Source organism: Rousettus aegyptiacus, unplaced genomic scaffold (assembly GCF_014176215.1).
Source record: "Rousettus aegyptiacus isolate mRouAeg1 unplaced genomic scaffold, mRouAeg1.p scaffold_m13_p_3, whole genome shotgun sequence".
NCBI classification, from domain to species: Eukaryota; Metazoa; Chordata; class Mammalia; order Chiroptera; family Pteropodidae; genus Rousettus; species Rousettus aegyptiacus.
Genome location: NW_023416306.1, coordinates 78,082,746 through 78,102,276, shown reverse-complemented (window position 1 = coordinate 78,102,276; position 19,531 = coordinate 78,082,746). Strand labels below are relative to the sequence as shown.

Below are 19,531 nucleotides of genomic sequence, written 5' to 3'. Positions count from 1 at the left end.
TGTTTACATAGAAAATCTCAACACTTCTAACTCCACTTTCCCCTTCATCTGCATCTGGATTGCTTTTATATCCTTCACTCCCCGAAAACAACTAAAATAAAATTCATGCACACAATTTTTAATTTTCCTCCTTCTAGTCTCTCTTGAACACACTCTATTCAGGCCATCTACTCCATTACTTTCTAGAAACTGCTTTTTCCAGGTCACCAATGAGACCTCGATGTCACTAAATCTAATTATTGTTCCCAGTTGTCATCTGGATTGGACTATCAGCTATTTTAGGCTTCTCTCATGATTTACTCTTCTTTGATTCAGTTTCCTTACTTGGAGGCTAGAATACCACAAAATGCTGTTTTTCCTCCTTCCCTCCTCCTCCCCAGTCTTCCTTTATCTCTCCAGTGGGATAATGTTGAGGTGTCCCAAAGCTCTCTTCTGGTCCTCTCTCCTCTGCTCTTCGTTGGTGATCTTTTCCCATCAGTCTCATGGTTTTAAATATCATATTGATGTCAGTGACCCCATGCCTTTGCCTCAGGCCCAGTTTCCTTGAATTCCAGAACCTGCATCCAACTGGCTCTTCTGTACTTTTACTTGTATTTCAACCATACAAAAAATGAGAAAAGAAAAATAAAATGCTTTCACAACAACCTTCCTCAACTCAGTTCATGGCAACTCCGTTATTTCACTTGCTCCTTAGACTGAAAACATCACAGTCACTCATATCTTCTCTTTTCCTCTCATAACCCACATCTAATTTGCCAGCAAATCTCATTACTTATCATTTCAAAAATGGATCCAGAATCTACCTCCGTTACCACTTGTGCTTAGATTGTTGCCGTGGCTCCATAACTGCCCTGCCTGCTTCTGTTTCTGCCCACTAAGCCCATACATTATACGTCAGCCAGAGGGGACAAAGTGAGGCCACGTCGATCCTCTGCTCCAAATTCTCCTGTGTCATTAATATCAGAGGAGAGGCCAGAGTGCAGCATCACCCAGGCCGTCACGGCCATGCTTTCCTCTGAGCTGGACAGGACTGCAGTGGGGCCTATGGAGCTACAACTCTCCCTGGGGCACCACAGGAGGTGTTGCCATGTGAGGAAATCCTGACATATCTTAATCTTACTAGTAAAGTAAGAGTTTTCTATTTCAGATAATAAAATATTGAGATGTAGACTATCTAAATGTAGAGGCATGTTAACATGCCTTGACTGATGACAGTATGAAGAATTGTTTTTCTCACTCATGATATAAAATGCAGGCCACACTTCTGATCCACCAGACAGAATTAATGAGGTAGTTGTTGTAGGACTCTGGAAAACAAATAGTAGCAGGGAGAGGAAACCAGAATTCACCATTTATTTTTCCCTCCAGCATCTCAGCCAACCTAGATATGGACACTGGATCACGGCCAGAGAAAGCTCTAAGAGAAGCCCTCTAGTCCTAGCTGGAGGAGGGAACAAAGAACTCCTAACTCTCATGGAGTACAGGAATCATAGCTCCCTCCCATTTTTCTCTGTTTTCTGAGGGCCCAGTCCCCAGGCAGTCCCCTGACATTAATGGTCAAAGTTGACTCAGGAGCCTGCAAAAGTCAAAACTCCAAAGGAAGGGGCCTTCTGCTCTGAATAGGGCAGCTGTGACTCCGAGACAGTGGGAAAACTCATATAAATGCTACTTTTTTTCCTTTCTCTGTTCACCCATCACTTGACAATGAACATGGATCAGTTGCAGAAGTTGGAGAGTGCAATAGAACAGTTTTCTGGCTGAAAAGTGAGCACCAGGGAACCAGAAAGTACCTAGAAGTGTATGGAGAGGCAATTATTCAGGAAAGCAGAGCCATAAGTTGTTTATGAAATCCTGAGTTCACCTCAGAGCTACACACACATGGATTTTATCCTAATTATAGACCAAAGAAGTCAAGAACTGAGCTAAGAGACTACCACTCAGGACCCAGACTTGCAACTGGATGGTACATGAGTGAAGCAGATCTGAATAGTTCTGCAAATGCCTTGAAAACTGGCCTACCATTAGAATCATGGCCCACAGAAGGCAGGTTATAATGTGTTGCCAGATCCTAACCAAAACAACTGCCTGCATTAAAGAAGGAAAGAAAAATAAATAAAAAAAGAAGAAAGAAAGAGAAAAGATAGAAAAGAAAAATATCAACATGCTTCACAGACTTTAAACAAAGCCCAGAGTTTAGTAACATAATATCTAGGAAGTAATCCAAAATTGCTTAGCAGAAAAATCTAAACTTGCATAGGAAAAAATAACCAATAGATACCAATGCCAATATAACAGAGGTTAGAATTATCTGATAAAGAATTTAAGAAGCTGTTCACAAAATCTCTAACAAGTAATCGTACGCTTTTGAAACAAATATAAAAGAGAACATTTCAGCAAAAAAAAAAAAATAGAATATATAAAAAAGAGCTAAATGGAAACTTTAGAACTAAAAAGTATAATAACTGAAATAAAAAAATGCACTAGATTGGTTAAATAGCAAATTTAAGGTGAAAGAGTAAATGATCTTGAAGATATATAAAGTATCCAATCTGAACAAAAGAGAAAAAAGATTGACAAAAGTGAACAGGGTCTCAGGGACTCATGAGTCAATAATAAAAGACCTAGCATTTATGTTAACACAAGAAAATGTAGAGCTGAAAAAAACTTGAAAAAAATAATTGCTGAAATGTTCCAAGTTTGGCAGAAAGAAGACAAAAAATTTTATGAAACTGAAACAGTATAAACTCAAAGAAATTTACATCCAGACACATCATAATCAACTTTTATAAAATAAAGATAATGAGAAAATTTTTGAAAACTGCCAGAGAATATGATGCATTATCTATAGAGAAACACCAATTCAAATGACAGTGAATTTCTCATCAGAAATATACAGGCCAGAGGAAGTGGCCAAACATTTCTCAAGTGCTGAAAGTAAAGAATTGGAAATCCTGTATTTCATATTCAGCAAAAATATCTTTCAGATATGAAGAGTACATAAAGAACTTTTCAGGCAAAGGAAAACTTGAAGCATTCATTGCCAGAAGATATGCTTTAAAAGAATTTCTAAAGAAAGTTTTCAGATAGAAGGGAAATTATATCAGAAGGAAATTTAGGACATCAGGAATAAAAAAGCAGCATTAGAAATGGCAAATGTCTGAGTAAATATAATAGACCGTTCTCCTAATATTTTAAATAAATTTGAGTGTCGTAAGGAAAAATACAACATTATATCACAGGGTTCTTAATTTATGTAGATGTAATACATGTGGCAACAACACAAAGGGGACTGACTGAAGGACAAAATTTTTGGTGAGGTTTTCCATACCACTTGAAACTGTTAGGATATAGATTCTAAGAAGATTGTAAAAAGGTAAGTAGATAGAGAGAGAGAGAGAGAGAGAGAGAGAGAGAGAGAGAGAGAGAGATAGATATAGATAGTAATTCCTAGAACAACCAATAAAGAAACCACTACAGACAAATAAAAATAGAATACTAAAAAATGTTTAAATAAAAGGAGACAAAAAAAAGAGGAAACAGAAGAACAAAAACTAGAACAAACAGGAAAAAAATAATAAAACAATAGATCTAAATCTAACATATCGATATTAGTATTTTAATTAAATGGTCTAAACAAACCAATTAAAACACAAATGTTATGACTCAACTATATGCTGTCTACAATGCTGTCTTGCACTAACCTATTGTAGAAGGAAAATCCTCAAGGATATAGAAAACCTGATTGTCACCAAAAACCAACTCAATCTAACTGACATTTATAGAATACCAACAGTAGAATACACACTTATTTCAAATACACATACATTTTTAAGCTAGATGCTGCATATCATGTGTCATAAAACAAACGTTAACAAATATTAAATGATATACATCATTCAAAATACATTCTCTGATATAATTGAATTAAACTAAACATAAATAACAAAGGTAGTGGAGACTGAAAGGAAATATGGTGGAGTGAGAGGAGTCTGCAGATCGCTCCCCTTGAAATAACAATAAGCTGAACATCTAAAACTCAACAACAACAACAACAAAACAAACTATACATCAGCACACCTGAGCGTAGGATCTGTGCACAGGTCAGAACCCTGGTGATAGGCAGTGGACTGGGAGAAATAAAGAAGATCCCTCTCACAGCCGGAGCTCCCTGTAGGAGGAGGGGAAGGAGAGATGGAGCAGTGAATTCCCTAAAAAGCCCTGCCAGGGAGAGTTGTGAGATCCACAGAGTTGGGCCCAGTCATCAGGGCAGAAAGAAGAGAAGCAGATGGCAGAGAAACAACAGTTGATTTTTACTAGCCACCATTGCAAAACAGATGCAGAGCCACAAACCCCAACCTCCAACCCAGAGGGTCACTCCCATTCCCCCCAAGCCACCACCATGGAGCCCCAGGGGAATCTGAGTGAACGCTACTGAAACTGTTGCTAACATTGACAAGGACTGAAACTGAGGGTAGTGAGCATGATTTAATATATACAAGAAAATAAAGGCTTGGGTGGTAATCACATAATAAAATATAAAGATGTCAAATTAAAATGTACACCTGAAAATTATATAATTTTATTAACCAATGTTACCCCAATAAACTTAATAAAAAATAAAAATAAAATAAAAAGGGAAATAAAGGCATTATGTAAAGACTTTCTTATGGCTTTATATAAAGCAGGGATCCAAGAGGCTTAGATGCCACCTACTGGAAACAACAAGAAAAGTGCTACCTTTGCAGCAGGCTAAAGAGAAACCTTTATATAATAAATCTTTCTGGAAAAAAAAAAGGAAGAACATATTTTCATTAATTCCCAGGCAGAGAAATAGTCCATTAAACACCATGAACAGCCAAGGTGACAAAGCATCTCAGAAAGAAAGAGAAAAATCTCCAGAAAATGAGACAGAAAAATGTGCCTTAAATGACACAGAATTCTGGATGGTACTTCAGAAAAAAGCTCAGTGAGTTCTGAAATGAGACATATTAACAATTTCAGGAATTAAGAAAAACAACTATATGAGCAGAGCAAAGAGATTGAAACCCTCATAAAGGACCAAGGACCAAATAAAAATTCTGGAGATAAAAAAAAAAAAAAAACACTGAAAGAGTTGAAAAATGAAATAGCAAGTTTGGGAAATAGAGTCGATCAAATGGAGGAAAGGATCAGTGATATCGAAGAAAGAAATCTAGAAATAAATCAGAAGGAAGAAGAAGAAAGAAACCAAAGAATGAAAAATAATGAAAGAGGAATATAAGAACTAGCTGAAACCATCAGGGGAAGAAACATAAGAATAATGGGCATTATTGAAGACAAGAAAAAGAATAACGGACTAACAAGCATTTTCAGACAAATACTGGACGAGAATTTCCCAAATCTAAGGAATGAGCTGAAGCTTGGAATTCAAGAAGTCAACAGAACACCCATTTACCTCAACTCAAAAAGGCCTTCACCAAGACACATCATATTAAAATTATCAAAAATCAATGACAAAGACAGAATTCTCAGGGCAGCCAGGGAGAAGAAAACAGTAACTTATAAATGAAAACCTATTACAACTTTGGATTTCTCAGTGCAGACCTTATGAGCCAGAAAAGAATGGAATCAAATATTTAAACTATTAAGTAAAAGGACCTACCATCCTAGGATAATGTATCCAGCTAAGCTCTCCTTTAGATATGAAGAAGAAATTAAGGTCTTCCCAGACATACCAAAATTGAGAGAATTCCCCACTATGAGGCTTGCACTACAGGAAATACTGAAAGGAGTCGGCTCACCTAAAACAAATTAACAACAACAACAATGAATACATAATTAGGAGTAAAGTGACTATCAGGCAAATAGAAGCATAAGAGTGCAACCTTTATTAAGAGCAGGGCATTATAGCTTAAACGATAAGAAGAGAATTGCTACAGCAAGATAGTAATGAACGTTCAGCATACATTGGGACAAATTAAGATAACAATGACTGACAGAGGGAGGATTCAGAGATCCAAATTTGCAAAGGGGAATGGAGGTAAGTCACGTGCAGAAAAAACGGATGACTATGTATACATATAACTATCCTTTACATATTCACACCAAAGATTCAGAACTGAAGTATATAACAGAAAACAAGAAGAACCAGAGGCAAAACCCACAAAAGCCAACCAAAATAAAGAAAACAGAAACAAGGACAAGGAAGCAATGGAAACAGTGAGCTACCAGAAAGCAAAAGAGAAAATGGCTATAGGAAGACCTCCTATTTCAAAAATCAGCTAAAGGTAAATGGACTGAACGTACCAATGAAAAGGCAGAGTTGCAGAATGTATCAAAAGACAAAACCTAACCATATGCTGCCTTCAGGAGACACATCTCAGTTCCAAAGACAAATATAGACTCAAAGTGAAAAGGTGGAAAATGTTATTTCAATCAAATAACATTCAGAGAAAAGTGTGAGTAGCGGGACTAATATCAGATGAAATAGACTTCAAAATAAAAAAAGGTAAGGAAAGATAGAGAGGAACACTCCATAATGATAAAGAGAATCATGTACCAAGAAGACATAACACTTATTAATATTTATGCTCCCAATCAGGGAGCCCTAATATATCTAAAGCAATTACTAACAGAACTAAAGCCTGAAACAGATCAAAATGCTATCACTGTCCATATCATTGTCAGACGTGGACAGATTATCTAAAAAGAAAATCATTAAAGAAATGACATCTTTAAATGACACATTATACCAAGTGGACGTAATTGACATATACAGAGCCTTCCATCCCCAAACAACTGTTTATACATTTTTCTCTAGTGCGTGTAGAACATTCTCAAGAACTGACCACATACTGGGACATAGAGATAACCTTGACAAATATAAGAGGGTTGAAATCATGCCAACCATATTCTCTGATCATAATACATTGAAAGTAAAGATCAACTGCAAAAAGAAATAAGGAAGAACCACAGATACGTGGAGATGAAGCAATATGCTACTGAAGAATAACTGAGTCCGGAAAGAAACAAAAAGAGAGATCAAGAGATACATTGAATCGAGAGTCCAGAAGTAAACCCATATTTATATGGGACATAGCAAAAGCGGTTATAAGAGGAAAGTTCATATCATTACAGGCCTATCTCCAAAAAACAACAATGAACCCAAATAAACAACCTACTGCTTCATCTTTAAAAACTAGAAAAAGAACAAATGAAGCCTAAAGTCAGCAGATGGAAAGAAAGAATCAACATTAAAGCAGAAACAAATGAAATTGAAAAAAAAAGAGAAAAATAAATGCAGTGAACAGCTTGTTCTTTGCAAAGGTTAATAAAATTGACAAACCCCTGGCTAGACTCACTAAAGAAAAAGGAGGAAGAACACAAACAAAATCAGTGATGAAAGAGGGAAATTACAACTGACATCGCAGAAATACAAAGCATCATAGAAGAATACTATGGAAAAGTATAAAAAAATAAATTTAATAACCTAGAAGAAATGGATCTGTACTTTGAAAAATTCAATCTTCCTAGATTGAATCAAGAAGATCTGGAAAATCTAAATAGACTGATCAGCAGTATCGAAATTTAAACAATCATCCAAAACCTACCAAAAAGTAAAAGTCCAGGACCAGATGGCTGCACCAGTGAATTCTACCAAATGTTTGAAGATTTCATACCTATTCTCCTCAAACTCTTCCAAAAAATAGAAGAGGAGGCAATACTTCCCAACTCATTTTATGAGGCCTATATTACTCTGATACCAAAACCTGATAAAGATAACACAAAAAAGAAAACTACAGACCAGTATCTCTCATGAACACAGATGCAAAAATCCTAAATAAGATACTAGTGAACCGAAAACAGCAACATATTAAAAAGATTATACACCATGATCAAGTAGGCTTCATCCCAGGGACACAGGGATGGTTCAACATATAATAATCAATTAATGTGATACACCACATTAACAAATTACAAAATAAGAATCATATGATTATATGAATAGATGCAGAAAAAGCCTTCAACAAGATAAAGCATCCATTTATAGTCAAAACACTTAACAAAATCTGTATAGGAGGGAAGTACCTAACATAATAAAGGCCATCTGTGACAAACCATCAGCCAACATTTTACTTATTGGTGAAAAACTAAAAACATTCCCTCTAAGATCAGGAACAAGGCAAGGCTGTTTACTCTCTCCACTGTTATTCAGTATAAAATTGGAGGTCCTAGTGAGTGCAATCACGCAAGAGAAAGGTATAAACGACATCCAAATAGGAAACGAAGAAGTCAAATTGTCACTATTTGCGGATGACATGATTCTCTATATAGAAAACCCTGAAGACTCAATAAGAATGCTACAATAAAGTTTCTGGATACAAATATCAAGTTTCAAAAATCCAAAGTGTTCCTATACGCTCATAATGAAGTGTCAGAAAAAGAAGTGGAAATAAGAATTCCTTTTGAAATTACAATAAAAAGAATAAAGTACCTAGGAATAAATTTAACAAAACATGCGAAGGACCTATATAAGGAAAACTATAAAACCCTATTAAAAGAAATCAAAGAGAACACAAAGAAATGGAAAGATAGTCCATGTTCTTAGATTGGAAGAATTGACATAGTTAAGAGTACCTTATTTATTATCTAAGGCATTATACAGATTTAATTCAATCCCCATCGAAATCTCATCAGCATTTTTAAAGAAATAGAACAAAAAAAATATCAGATTTGTATGAAAGTACAAAAGACACTGAATTGCCAAGGCCATTCTGAGAAAAAAGAATGAGGCTGGAAGCATCACTCTGCCCGACTTCAAATTATACTACAAAGTGACAGTCATCAAAACAGCATGGTATTGGCAGAAAAAGGGAACATTGGAGCAGAATCGAGAGTCCAGAAGTAAACCCATATTTATATGGGTAAATAATTTTCGACAAAGATTTCAAAAACATACAGTGGAGAAAGGAAAGCCTCTTCAATAAATGGTGCTGGGAAAACTGGAAAGTCATCTGCAAAAGATTAAACTAGACCGTTGTCTATCACCACACACCAAAATTAACTCAAAATGGATTAAGGACCTGAAATATAAGACCTGAAACAATAAAATGCATAAAAGAAAACATGGAAACTAAAATCAAGAACCGTGGACTTAAAGAGGATTTTATAAATTTGACCTCATTAAAAAGGAAGTAAAATCTAAAATAAATGAATGGGACTACATTAAACTAAAAAGCTTCTGCTCAGCAAAAGAAATCGTCAACAGGCTAAAGAGACAATCATCCACAATGGAAAATATATTTGCAAGCAACACTTCTGATAAGGGCCTAATATCCAAAATACACAAAGAATTCATATAACTCAATAACAGTAAAAAAAGCAAACAATCCAATCGAAAAATAGGCAGAGGACCTGAACAGACACTTCTCTGTAGAGAACATACAAATGGCCAACCAATAAATGAAAAGATGCTCAATATCACTAGCTATTAAAGAAATACAAATCAAAGCCATAATAAGATACCATCTCACACCTATTAGAATAGCTATAATCTCCAGGACAAGTAATAACAAATGCTGGAGAGGATGCGGCAAAAAAGGAACCGTCATACACTGCTGGTGGGACTGCAAGTTGGTACAACCACTATGGAAAACAGTATGGAGGTTCCTCAAAAAACTAAGAATTGATCTACCATATGATCCAGCAATCCTTCTACTAATTATTTACCCCAAAGACTTGAAAACCCATATCTGAAAAGATATTTGCACACCAATGTTCATAGCAGCATTATTCACAGTGCCAAGATATGGAAGCAACTGAAGTGTCCTACGATAGATGGTTGGCTAAAGAAGCAGTGGTACATATATACAATGGAATATTACTCAGCCATAAGAAGAGCTGAAATACTGCCGTTTGCAACATGGATGGACCTTGAGATAATCATGCTAAACAAAATAAGCCAGACTAGCAAAGTAGAAAATCACATGATATCACTTATATGTGGGATATAAACCTAAAAGCAACAACAACAACAACAACAACCAAAAAAAAACAGGAGAAACAGAGACTCATGGACATGGACTATAAACTAGTGTTTACCAGAGAGTAGGGGGTGGGGAGGAGGAGTAGAGGAAGACGGGATAAAGGGGGTCAAATATATGGTAGCTTAACGAAACTGGATTTTGGGTAGTAAACACATAGTAGAATATATAGATGTTAAATTATAATGTATACCTGAAAATTATGTAATTGTGTTAACCAATGTTACCCCAATAAACTTATTTTAAGTATAAATAAATAAATAACCCCCTAACAAAAAGTTAGTGAGAAAGACTCAAACACTTAGAAATTAAAACCAAACTATGAAATAATACATGAGTCAAAGTCTCAACTATAAAATATATTGAACTGAATAAAAATGATAATAAAACATATTAAAATTAATGGGACACAGTTATAGCAGTGCTTAGAGGAAGATTTATAGCATTGGATGTTTATATTATGAAAAAAGAAAATCTCAATTCAATAATTTAAGCTTTCATCAAAAGAAATTAGAAAAAAAGAGAAATAAACCTAAAGCAAACAACAGAACAGAAATAATAAAGATTAGAATGGAAATCAATTAAATTAAAAGCAGAACACAATAGAGATCTAAAACAAAACAAAACAATGATTCTTTTTTAAAAAATCAATAAAATAATAAACCTCTAGCAAACCTTTCAAAGACAGAAAATAAAAATTACCGATATGAGAAATGAAAGTTGAGATGTCGCTACAGACCCCACAGAAATCAGCAGTTTAATTAGGGCATACTACAAACAACTTCCTACACATAGATTCTACAGCATAGATGAAATAGGTCACTTCCTTGATAACCACTAGATATGTAAATTCACTCAAAATGAAACAGACAATTGGACTAGACTTAAAAGTATTAAAGGAATAGAATTTGTAATTAAAAATCTTCTAAAAAAATCCAACTGTGATGATTTTACTGGTGAGTTCTACAAAAGAAGAAATGACACCATATCTACATAATCTCTTCCAGAAAATAGAAGAGGAAATTTTTTCCGACATTTTATGAGGCCAATATGCCTTGATTCTCAAACAAGACAAAGAAGGTACAAAAAAAAAAAAAAGACTACAGATAATGTCAACACAGAGATGCAAAAATCCCCAACAAAACATTAGTATATAATTGAGGGATATTTAAAAGAATCACCAATTTGGGTTTATCACAGGATACAGGGCTGCTTCAGTATTTGAAAATCAATCAGTGTAATCAACCATATTAATAGTCTAATAAAAAATTATCACATGCTTTTTCTGCATTGATTGATATGAAAATAATCATTTGAATTATTCAGGTAACAAATTTAACACAATTAATTTGTCATAATAGCATGCACAATAAAATTCTTAGCAAACTAGGAATAAAAGGGAAATTCCTCTGCCTAATAAAGAGCATCTATACAAAACAACTAGCAACATAATTATTGGTGAAAAACTGAATGCTTTCCGCCTAGTATTGGGAACAAAATAAGGCTATTCAATCTCACCACTACTATTCAACAACTTTATCATACTGGACATCCTAGCCAGTGCAATAATATAAGAAAGGAAAGGAATATATACAGATTGGAAAGCAAGAAATAAAACCCTTTTCACAGATATATGTATGATTTTCTACATAGAAAATATCAATAAATCTACAAAAAAAAAACAAAAATCGACTGGAACTAATAAGTGAGCTCAGTAAGGCTGCAAGATACAAGGCCAACACAGACAAATCAATTATATATGCTAGCAATGTACAAGTGGAAACCAAAATTAATAAGACAATATCATTTTTGATAGCTACAAAAATATAATACTTAGGTATACATCTAACAAAAACGGGTAAGATCTGTGAACTAAAAACTACTAAACACTGAAGAAAGGAATCAAAAAGTCTAAGTAAATGGAGAGATATACTGTGTTTCTAGATTAGAAGACTCAACATAAGAAAGATGTCAGTTGGACAGACATTTCGCCGAAGAGAGTGTAAGAATAGTAAATACGCACATGAAAAGATATTCACCATCATCAGCTTATAGGAAAGGCAAATTAAAATCACCATAATCTTCTACCTCGCACAAGTTTGAATTTCTTAAAAAAAAAAAATACTAACAAACCTAAGTGCTGATGAAGATCTGAGCCAACTGTATCACTTATACATTGTTGATAGAAATTAAAAATGGTACAGCCGCTCTGGAAAATTGTTTAGGAGTTTCTTATAAGGTTAAATATCTACTTACTATATGACCCAGGAATTCTCCTTAGTACTTACCCTAAAGAAATATAAACCTGCATTCACACATAAACCTTTACACAAGTGTTTATAGTAGCTCTATTTGTAATTGACCAAATCTAAAAACCACCCTAGTGTTCTTAAATGTGGAGAAATAAACTATGGCATATCCACATGAAGGAATACTACAAAGCAGTAAAATGAAACATATCTACACGCAACAACTTGAGTGCAACTCAGAGGTTTTACGTTGAGAAAGGAAGGCATTCCCAAAAGGTTACCTACTGCATTTATATGATATTTGGAAAAGTCAAACCTATTTGAACAGAGACTAGATCATGGTTGCCAGAGCTTAAGGTGTGTGTGTGTGTGGGGGGGGGGGGCGGGGTGATTATAAGGAAATAGCAAGAGGGAGTGTTTAGGGTGATGGAACTATCCTTTATCCTGATTTTGGTGACGGTTCTACAAATCCGTGCATGTACTAAAATTCATACAACTGTATGTCCCAAAAAAGTCAATTTTATTCTATGATAACTTAAAAAGCAACATTGTTTTTTTTTTAAGAAAAAGACTATTTTCTAAGTGATTATCTCACCACTGTCTTGCAGCCATGTCCAGAATCTTAATCCTCAAAATAATCACTCACTATTCATGTCATGGATACATGTTTAGGGGGGAAAAAAAAAAACCCAGAAAAAAGGCTTACATAGATAATGAATGTATTTAGTGAGAAAAAATATACTAGGAATATAAAATGTAATTGTTATTTGTTTTGTTTCATTGTTATTTTCACTGTCTTTTTTTTAAAAAAAACAAAAAAAACAGATTCGTTTTGGAATTCAGCTTCCTTCAATACAGAGACTTCATATCTTCATTTTCCTACGTTCCGAGGAGAGCTTAGCGCTGATGTGTCTTTTTTTTTTAAGACGATAGCTTCTTCTGGGGTGTTTGTAGAAAACCTGGGGATCACAGACTTCATCAGGCTAGAGCTCCGCGGTGAGTCACCCACTCTAGACAAAGCCGCCAGACATTCAGCAGTCACCTGTTTAGTAACCTACTTCCTTGTATATCACCATGCTTCCTTTGTCAGTTATATTTCTTTATTAAATACTAACATTTTATGATTTTAATTAACTGTTTTTAAGAGAGAGTGAAACAATGATTCAGGGAACACAACAGTCTATAATTTCGTGCTGCTTTAACTCTATATGTATTCAGGACAGTAAACTAAACTAGTCAAATAACTGCTTACTAAATTACAAAATTGTTTGGCATAATTGACTAGTCACACTATTTATTCATGTTTACAAAGCCCAGTTCCTTACTATCAACAATTTACTTAGTGCTTTTAAAACTATATGAAGATTTAAACTACCTTTAAATAAACTCATTTATGTATATGAAGCCAGTTAACATGTTAGTTTTCATTCTGTAGGTAAGTATCTCTGCTGCTTAGGGCTTAGCAAGATCAATAATAAATTCTGAGAAAGAATATGTTAAAATCAGCTTTGTTTTTCTTCTTCAAGGATACAGATTTACTTTGCCCTCCTAGTCAACTCAGAGTGACATATGCATCACTGTTATGGTCTGTTTTCATACGGAATGAGTCATGGTGTTTTTCTCGTGTCCACTCAAGACTAAATTTTCTCCCCTGTGAATTAATTTGAACAACCCTTATATTTCCAGGTTCTGCAGAGGTGACCTTTTCCTTTGATGTGGGGAATGGGCCTTGTGAGGTAACGGTGCAGTCCCTTACTCCCTTTAATGACAATCGGTGGCACCACGTGAGGGCAGAGAGGAACATTAAAGAGGCATCACTTCAAGTGGATCAGCTCCCTAGCAAGACCCAGCCTGCCCCTGCTGATGGGCATACTCACTTACAGCTCAACAGCCAGCTCTTTGTAGGTGAGTGCTGTTGGCCTATAGCCAAGCTGTACTGAGTGTCGAGATGGACCAAGAGAAAATTATAACTATAAAAGCAGTGATAATAGCAAGTGCAAACAACTACTACTATCGGCACCATCTATCAAGAGCTCATTTAATATTCAGTATTTCTTTCCTTAGATTATTGTACCCAATTTACAGATGAGATCATGGAAGCTCAAAGAGATCAGTGACTTGACCATAGAAACCCAACTAGAAGAGAAATTCGATCCTGTGTTAACAGACTGCCAAGCTTGTACTCGATATCACTGGTGATTTGTGTTTTTTTCAGTTACTTTTTATCAATATTATTTACAAACCAATTAACCATTTTTTTTGCCATTTTTCCCATTTCATTTCTCAGTGCAGTTGAAAAAACTGCCTTGTAATTGGGACAGAATTTTCCAGTGTCCCCTTGAAAACAGACTATAGAAGACCAGGTCAACAGAGGAAGCCTCCTGTGTCTATGCACAGCAAAACTCTCACCAGCCCAGAGCCTGGCTCCTCTTAGTCGAGCCCCCTCTCTGCTGCTCTCTCATTACAAATGCCATGTTCAGAATTGGGGCTGACTCTTTATTCTCACCGTCCATTCTTTAAAGTTTAAAGCTCTGGGTAGTAGAAGTCTTCCCTTTAAGGTACTTGCTTATTTTTTATTGTTTGTTTTTCCCAAAGGGAGAAGCAAGTTTTGGTACATTTCGGACAACTCTATTCTAATCTTGGAAACTAAGATTAATGAAGTAGCTCTCATTTGGTCATTTCTCATGTATTTTAAAGTAAATAAGGACACTGTCCAACTAAAAACTGATATAAATCACAAATTAAGACAGTTTGCTTTGCCTGAGGACATCTACAGCACCCATAAAACTCAGCTTCAAGCACAGTTAATTCTTTCTGAGTCAAAGCTTCGCTTAAAGTCATCAAACTGCAGATCAAACAAAATTATTTTATTATCTGATACATTATCCTGAGATTAATTACTGTAGTTTCTAGGCACAAAGTTCTCATGAAAATCTATCTAGAATTAGCATTCCCTCCAGGATGTTTCTAAAGCCTGAGGAGCTAGATGAAAATTCAGATTTGGGGTACCTATCCCAGGCCCACTGACTCAGAGTCCTTGGGGAGAAGCCCCAAATCTGTTCTTGACTCGTACTATATATGACTCTTGTGCTTCCATATTTGAGATTACGCTCACATGAGACATGATAGAAATAGCAAGAAGTACATATTATTCAGTTAATGTCACATCACCTGACCTCAGAGCCGACAGGATGGAGTTAGAAAGCCCTGAGGTCCTAGATTTTGGTTTCACCCCTTCTGCCTTTCTCTTTCTTTGCTCCCTCCTCAATTCCTTTTCACAGCTTCATTCTTGAGAGCTCTTCTAGGTAAGAATTCGTATTATCTATGTTGTAAGTGTGCATAATACATTTTATATTGCAAAGACTTTCAATTACGTAACCTATTTTGTACACGCCATTATTTTTGGATTTAAACTTTAAAAAGGATTGGTGGTATTTACTTCATCTTTTTAAAGGAATGAATGTAAAAACTGTCAAAATCTTTCTAAATATAACTTGAAATATGTTTAGAATAAATATTTACAAAATTCAACTTAAGAAATATTTTTGTTAAAGTTTATTCAAGGCCGTTTGGTGATTCTTAAATTTGATCACAGCCTATAGTTTCGAAATTTTATTTATTCATAAAACTTTCAACGGATCACTTTTTTTTGACATTTTTTGTATGGCCTCTATTTGGCGTGAAGAGGAAATTCCAAGTAAGAGACCAGGAACATGTTTGTATTTGCAGTGCTTCCCTTGTAGGTGGGACGGCAACCAGACAGAGAGGCTTCTTGGGATGCATTCGGGCCCTGAAACTGAACGGGCTGGCCTTGAATCTGGAAGAAAGAGCCACGGTGACACCAGGAGTGGAGCCTGGGTGCCCAGGACACTGCAGCAGCTATGGACACCTGTGTCTCAATGGAGGGAGCTGTAAAGAAAAACACAGAGGCATTGCTTGCGACTGTGCCATCTCTGCCTATGACGGGCCATTCTGCGAGAGTGGTGAGTGTTAGTGAGCAGCCCGTACATGCAAAGGAAAGGAGACTTGAAGACTATGAAGATCAATTATGTAAAGAAAGGATAAGGTGATTCTCTGTGATCAGCTGAAAGAGAATCGTTTGTCCCAATCTCTCTTTCTAACTTAGGAGGAGGTATGGTTCTGTTCTTGAGAAGTCAGTGACTACCTCTGTTAGACATTATTAAGTCAGTGTTCTCTGCATTTCTCAGAGGACCTCAGTGCAATGAACACCCTGAGGAGAGCAATACTTTAAACTATACATTTACACTGGACGTTTAATTTTATGTAAATGGTGTGGCAATAATAAAATATTGTTGCTCAGTCCTGGGTTATAGAAATATGGGGGGATTATTCATCTTTTTATTCACACTTTTTTAAATCTTAAAATTTGTAAATTAAAAAAAAAGCAAAGCATGGCATTGTTTTCTCTCGAGATATTTAAGGATTGGAGATATTCTTTACATATACATAAAGCAAGCACACTTGTACTTACATATTGCTAACGTAACAAAAATGGATGTCATTCTAGAAGTTTCTGCAGATTTTGGAAGTGGCTCATCAGTTACATACACCTTTCAAGAACTTTACAATTACACCGTCAGTAAGAACTCCAGCTCTTTTGCAGTTTTATTTCATGAGGATCTGACACTGACCAGAGAAATGGCCACAGTGAGCTTCCGGACCACAAAGACTCCCAGCTTATTGCTCTATGTGAACTCATTTCAGGAGGAGTACCTGTCTGTCATCCTTGCCCCCAATGGTGAGTGTTCTTACTGTAAGAACAAGAAGACTGAATTCAAAAGGTAGGAACATGATGTCATTTGCTAAACTACAAATGAGGAAACATGATGGCATGCCCTGTAGCTCTCCTGTTAGCCGGGTAGGTTTATTTTTTATTATAACCCCAAATTTTACCTCTAAAGCTAACATTTCAATGATTCAATTAAGATGCTTTTATGAGAGGAACCTCATTTTATGTACTTGATGTGCAACTGCACTTCTTGTTATTGCTGGGAGGTCTTTTCTTCTGTACATGAATAAATTAGTCTTGCAGTTCATTCGGAAATAAGATATTTCATTTTATGCATGGAAAATATATTCTCTCCCTAAGTGAAATAAAGAGGTACGTGAAACCATATAAAAGCCTGTTTCCATATGCATTAGATGAATACGATTGTTCCTTACCCAGGAGTGGTTGAAAAGTCATTATTATTACTATATCTACATAATACAAGGGAAAGTGGAATGAGAGTTACCCAACCCTTGACTACTTGGGCTTTCTCAGCCATTCTCAGTTGCAGAACAAAACCAAGCTTTAAGCTTGCTTGGTGGAGAGTGAAGGGAAACTTAACTTCTGGAAAAGCTTTCTACAGTCTCTGACTGACAGGCTCTATTACTGGCAGTACCAGAGTTGTGGGTTAAAGAGTGCATCTGTGAGGAAGAGCACTAATTAGATCGGGAGATTTGAATTTGTAGCAAAATCACTCATTTTTCTCTTTTCTTTGTTTCTTGATTATGGCAGAACATTAGGAAAAAATTCTGGTTGTGCAAAAAATTAATTATGCAAATGTCAACAATACATTAAAATACATTGAAATGTCACTTTAAAAAAAGTTATGCTTATAGACACTAAATGTGAATGCAATTTTGCTTGAGGTTTTAGCATTTAATAGCATGAATACCACATGAATAATTAACAGCCTCACTTGCGGTTTCCATATGCTTAACTTAGACTTTTTCCTTTAATTAAGGAAGTGAAAAAACTTTGAAAATGACCATTGGGTCTTGACTTTTAAAATAGTGTAATTAGATCCTGAATTTGGCCCTACCAGAAGAGCACATAAATAATCACTATTCCAGGAAAAACGACAATTGGTACACTCAAATAAATGCTCAATAGATTCAACTTACATTAAATAGATAAAATAAAATGTGTATTAGAACTTACATTGATAGTTTTTATGCAATTCTATTTTAGTTACAAATGTTATTCTCTCTTCTTTAGGAAGTTTGCAGATTAGGTATAAACTAGACAGACACCAAGAACCTGACGTTTTTAACTTTGGTGTTAAAAGCCTGGCTGACGGGCAGCTTCATCAGCTGAAGATTAACAGAGAAGCAGCAGTGGTCTCGGTAGAGGTAAGGTCATAAATTCAGCAACAGCAACAGGAATCAGAACTATGGCAGTCAGAATATAAGACCTAAAGCAAAAATTTGATAATAAATCCTAATAAAAGAGATACACATTCAGTATTGTCTTGCTAAGACAGAAAATGTAGTCAAGGTGTTTTGTTTAACAATATTTGTTTAGAAAGAGAGTGTCAAAGTTATTATTAATATTTGACCATTTAAAATACCAGGCTGTACTCATTGGTATGGGTAGGGAAATGCTGTCTAGCTTATCATAGTTATAATTCCCATTGGATTACTAAAGAACAAATGTTACAGAAATTTAAACACAAGGTAGTAAAGTGGGAATACACTTAAAAAATATCAGAGCATTTAAAGTATGCATTGTCGCTGGCTTTTGAGGAATAACCTTTATATATTGAATCTGTATGAATAATACATTTTTATGCTCATGGTACAAATTTCCTTTTGAAATAAGTAAAAGCTTTAAAGTTTAAAATAACTAATTGCATCTCTTTGTGGATTGTACCAATAATGGATACTTAAACCATGAAGAAAATAGAAGGGGAAGGATGGGCAGTGAGGTGGAATTGAATTTGAAGTATTATAAAAAATGTTTATAAAACAGTTTTCTCCTTTAACCTTTATGACAGCAAGAACATATGGCTTATCTTTATCATTTTTTTTTTTTGGTCTGGCTTTGATTTCCATCCCCTTATCATCTGTTTGCTTCTCTTGGAACATTTGCTAGGTTAACAAGAATGCAAGAAAACAAGTCATCCTGTCATCAGGGACAGAATTCAATTCTGTCAAATCTCTAACGTTGGGGGAGATTTTAGGTAAGTGACAGAAAGAGTGTATCTTCCCTTGACATGGACAGGAAGTGTTAGGTTGCAAACACAGGAAGCATTCATCATGCTAAAAGAAGCTTCTCGTCATACTCATGATTGCCCAATGAGTGACAATCAAGGTGGAAGCTGTCCTCTTGTCTGAGTGCACATATAATTCTGAGTAAGTGCTGCTTGCAAGATGAACAAGGGTGGTCCTTGAAAAATGCCTCCACGCTGACCCTCTTACTTGGTAATCACTCATAACGAAATGAAACTTGGCATTTTTCTAACAATTCAGGAA

The 19,531-nt window shown here is 35.4% G+C and overlaps 1 protein-coding gene across 1 annotated transcript in view; it reads left to right on the top strand.

Moving 5' to 3' along the window:
- The window catches only part of LOC107518834 (contactin-associated protein-like 3), a 192,690-nt gene that overhangs the window by 159,099 nt on the left and 14,060 nt on the right, over nucleotides 1–19,531 (top strand). The window contains exons 16-21 of the mRNA XM_036218262.1: nucleotides 13,097–13,267; nucleotides 13,958–14,176; nucleotides 16,015–16,254; nucleotides 16,800–17,030; nucleotides 18,276–18,409; nucleotides 19,152–19,239. Of these exons, the coding sequence (XP_036074155.1) occupies nucleotides 13,097–13,267; nucleotides 13,958–14,176; nucleotides 16,015–16,254; nucleotides 16,800–17,030; nucleotides 18,276–18,409; nucleotides 19,152–19,239 (1,083 nt within the window). The remainder of the gene's footprint in view (nucleotides 1–13,096; nucleotides 13,268–13,957; nucleotides 14,177–16,014; nucleotides 16,255–16,799; nucleotides 17,031–18,275; nucleotides 18,410–19,151; nucleotides 19,240–19,531) is intronic.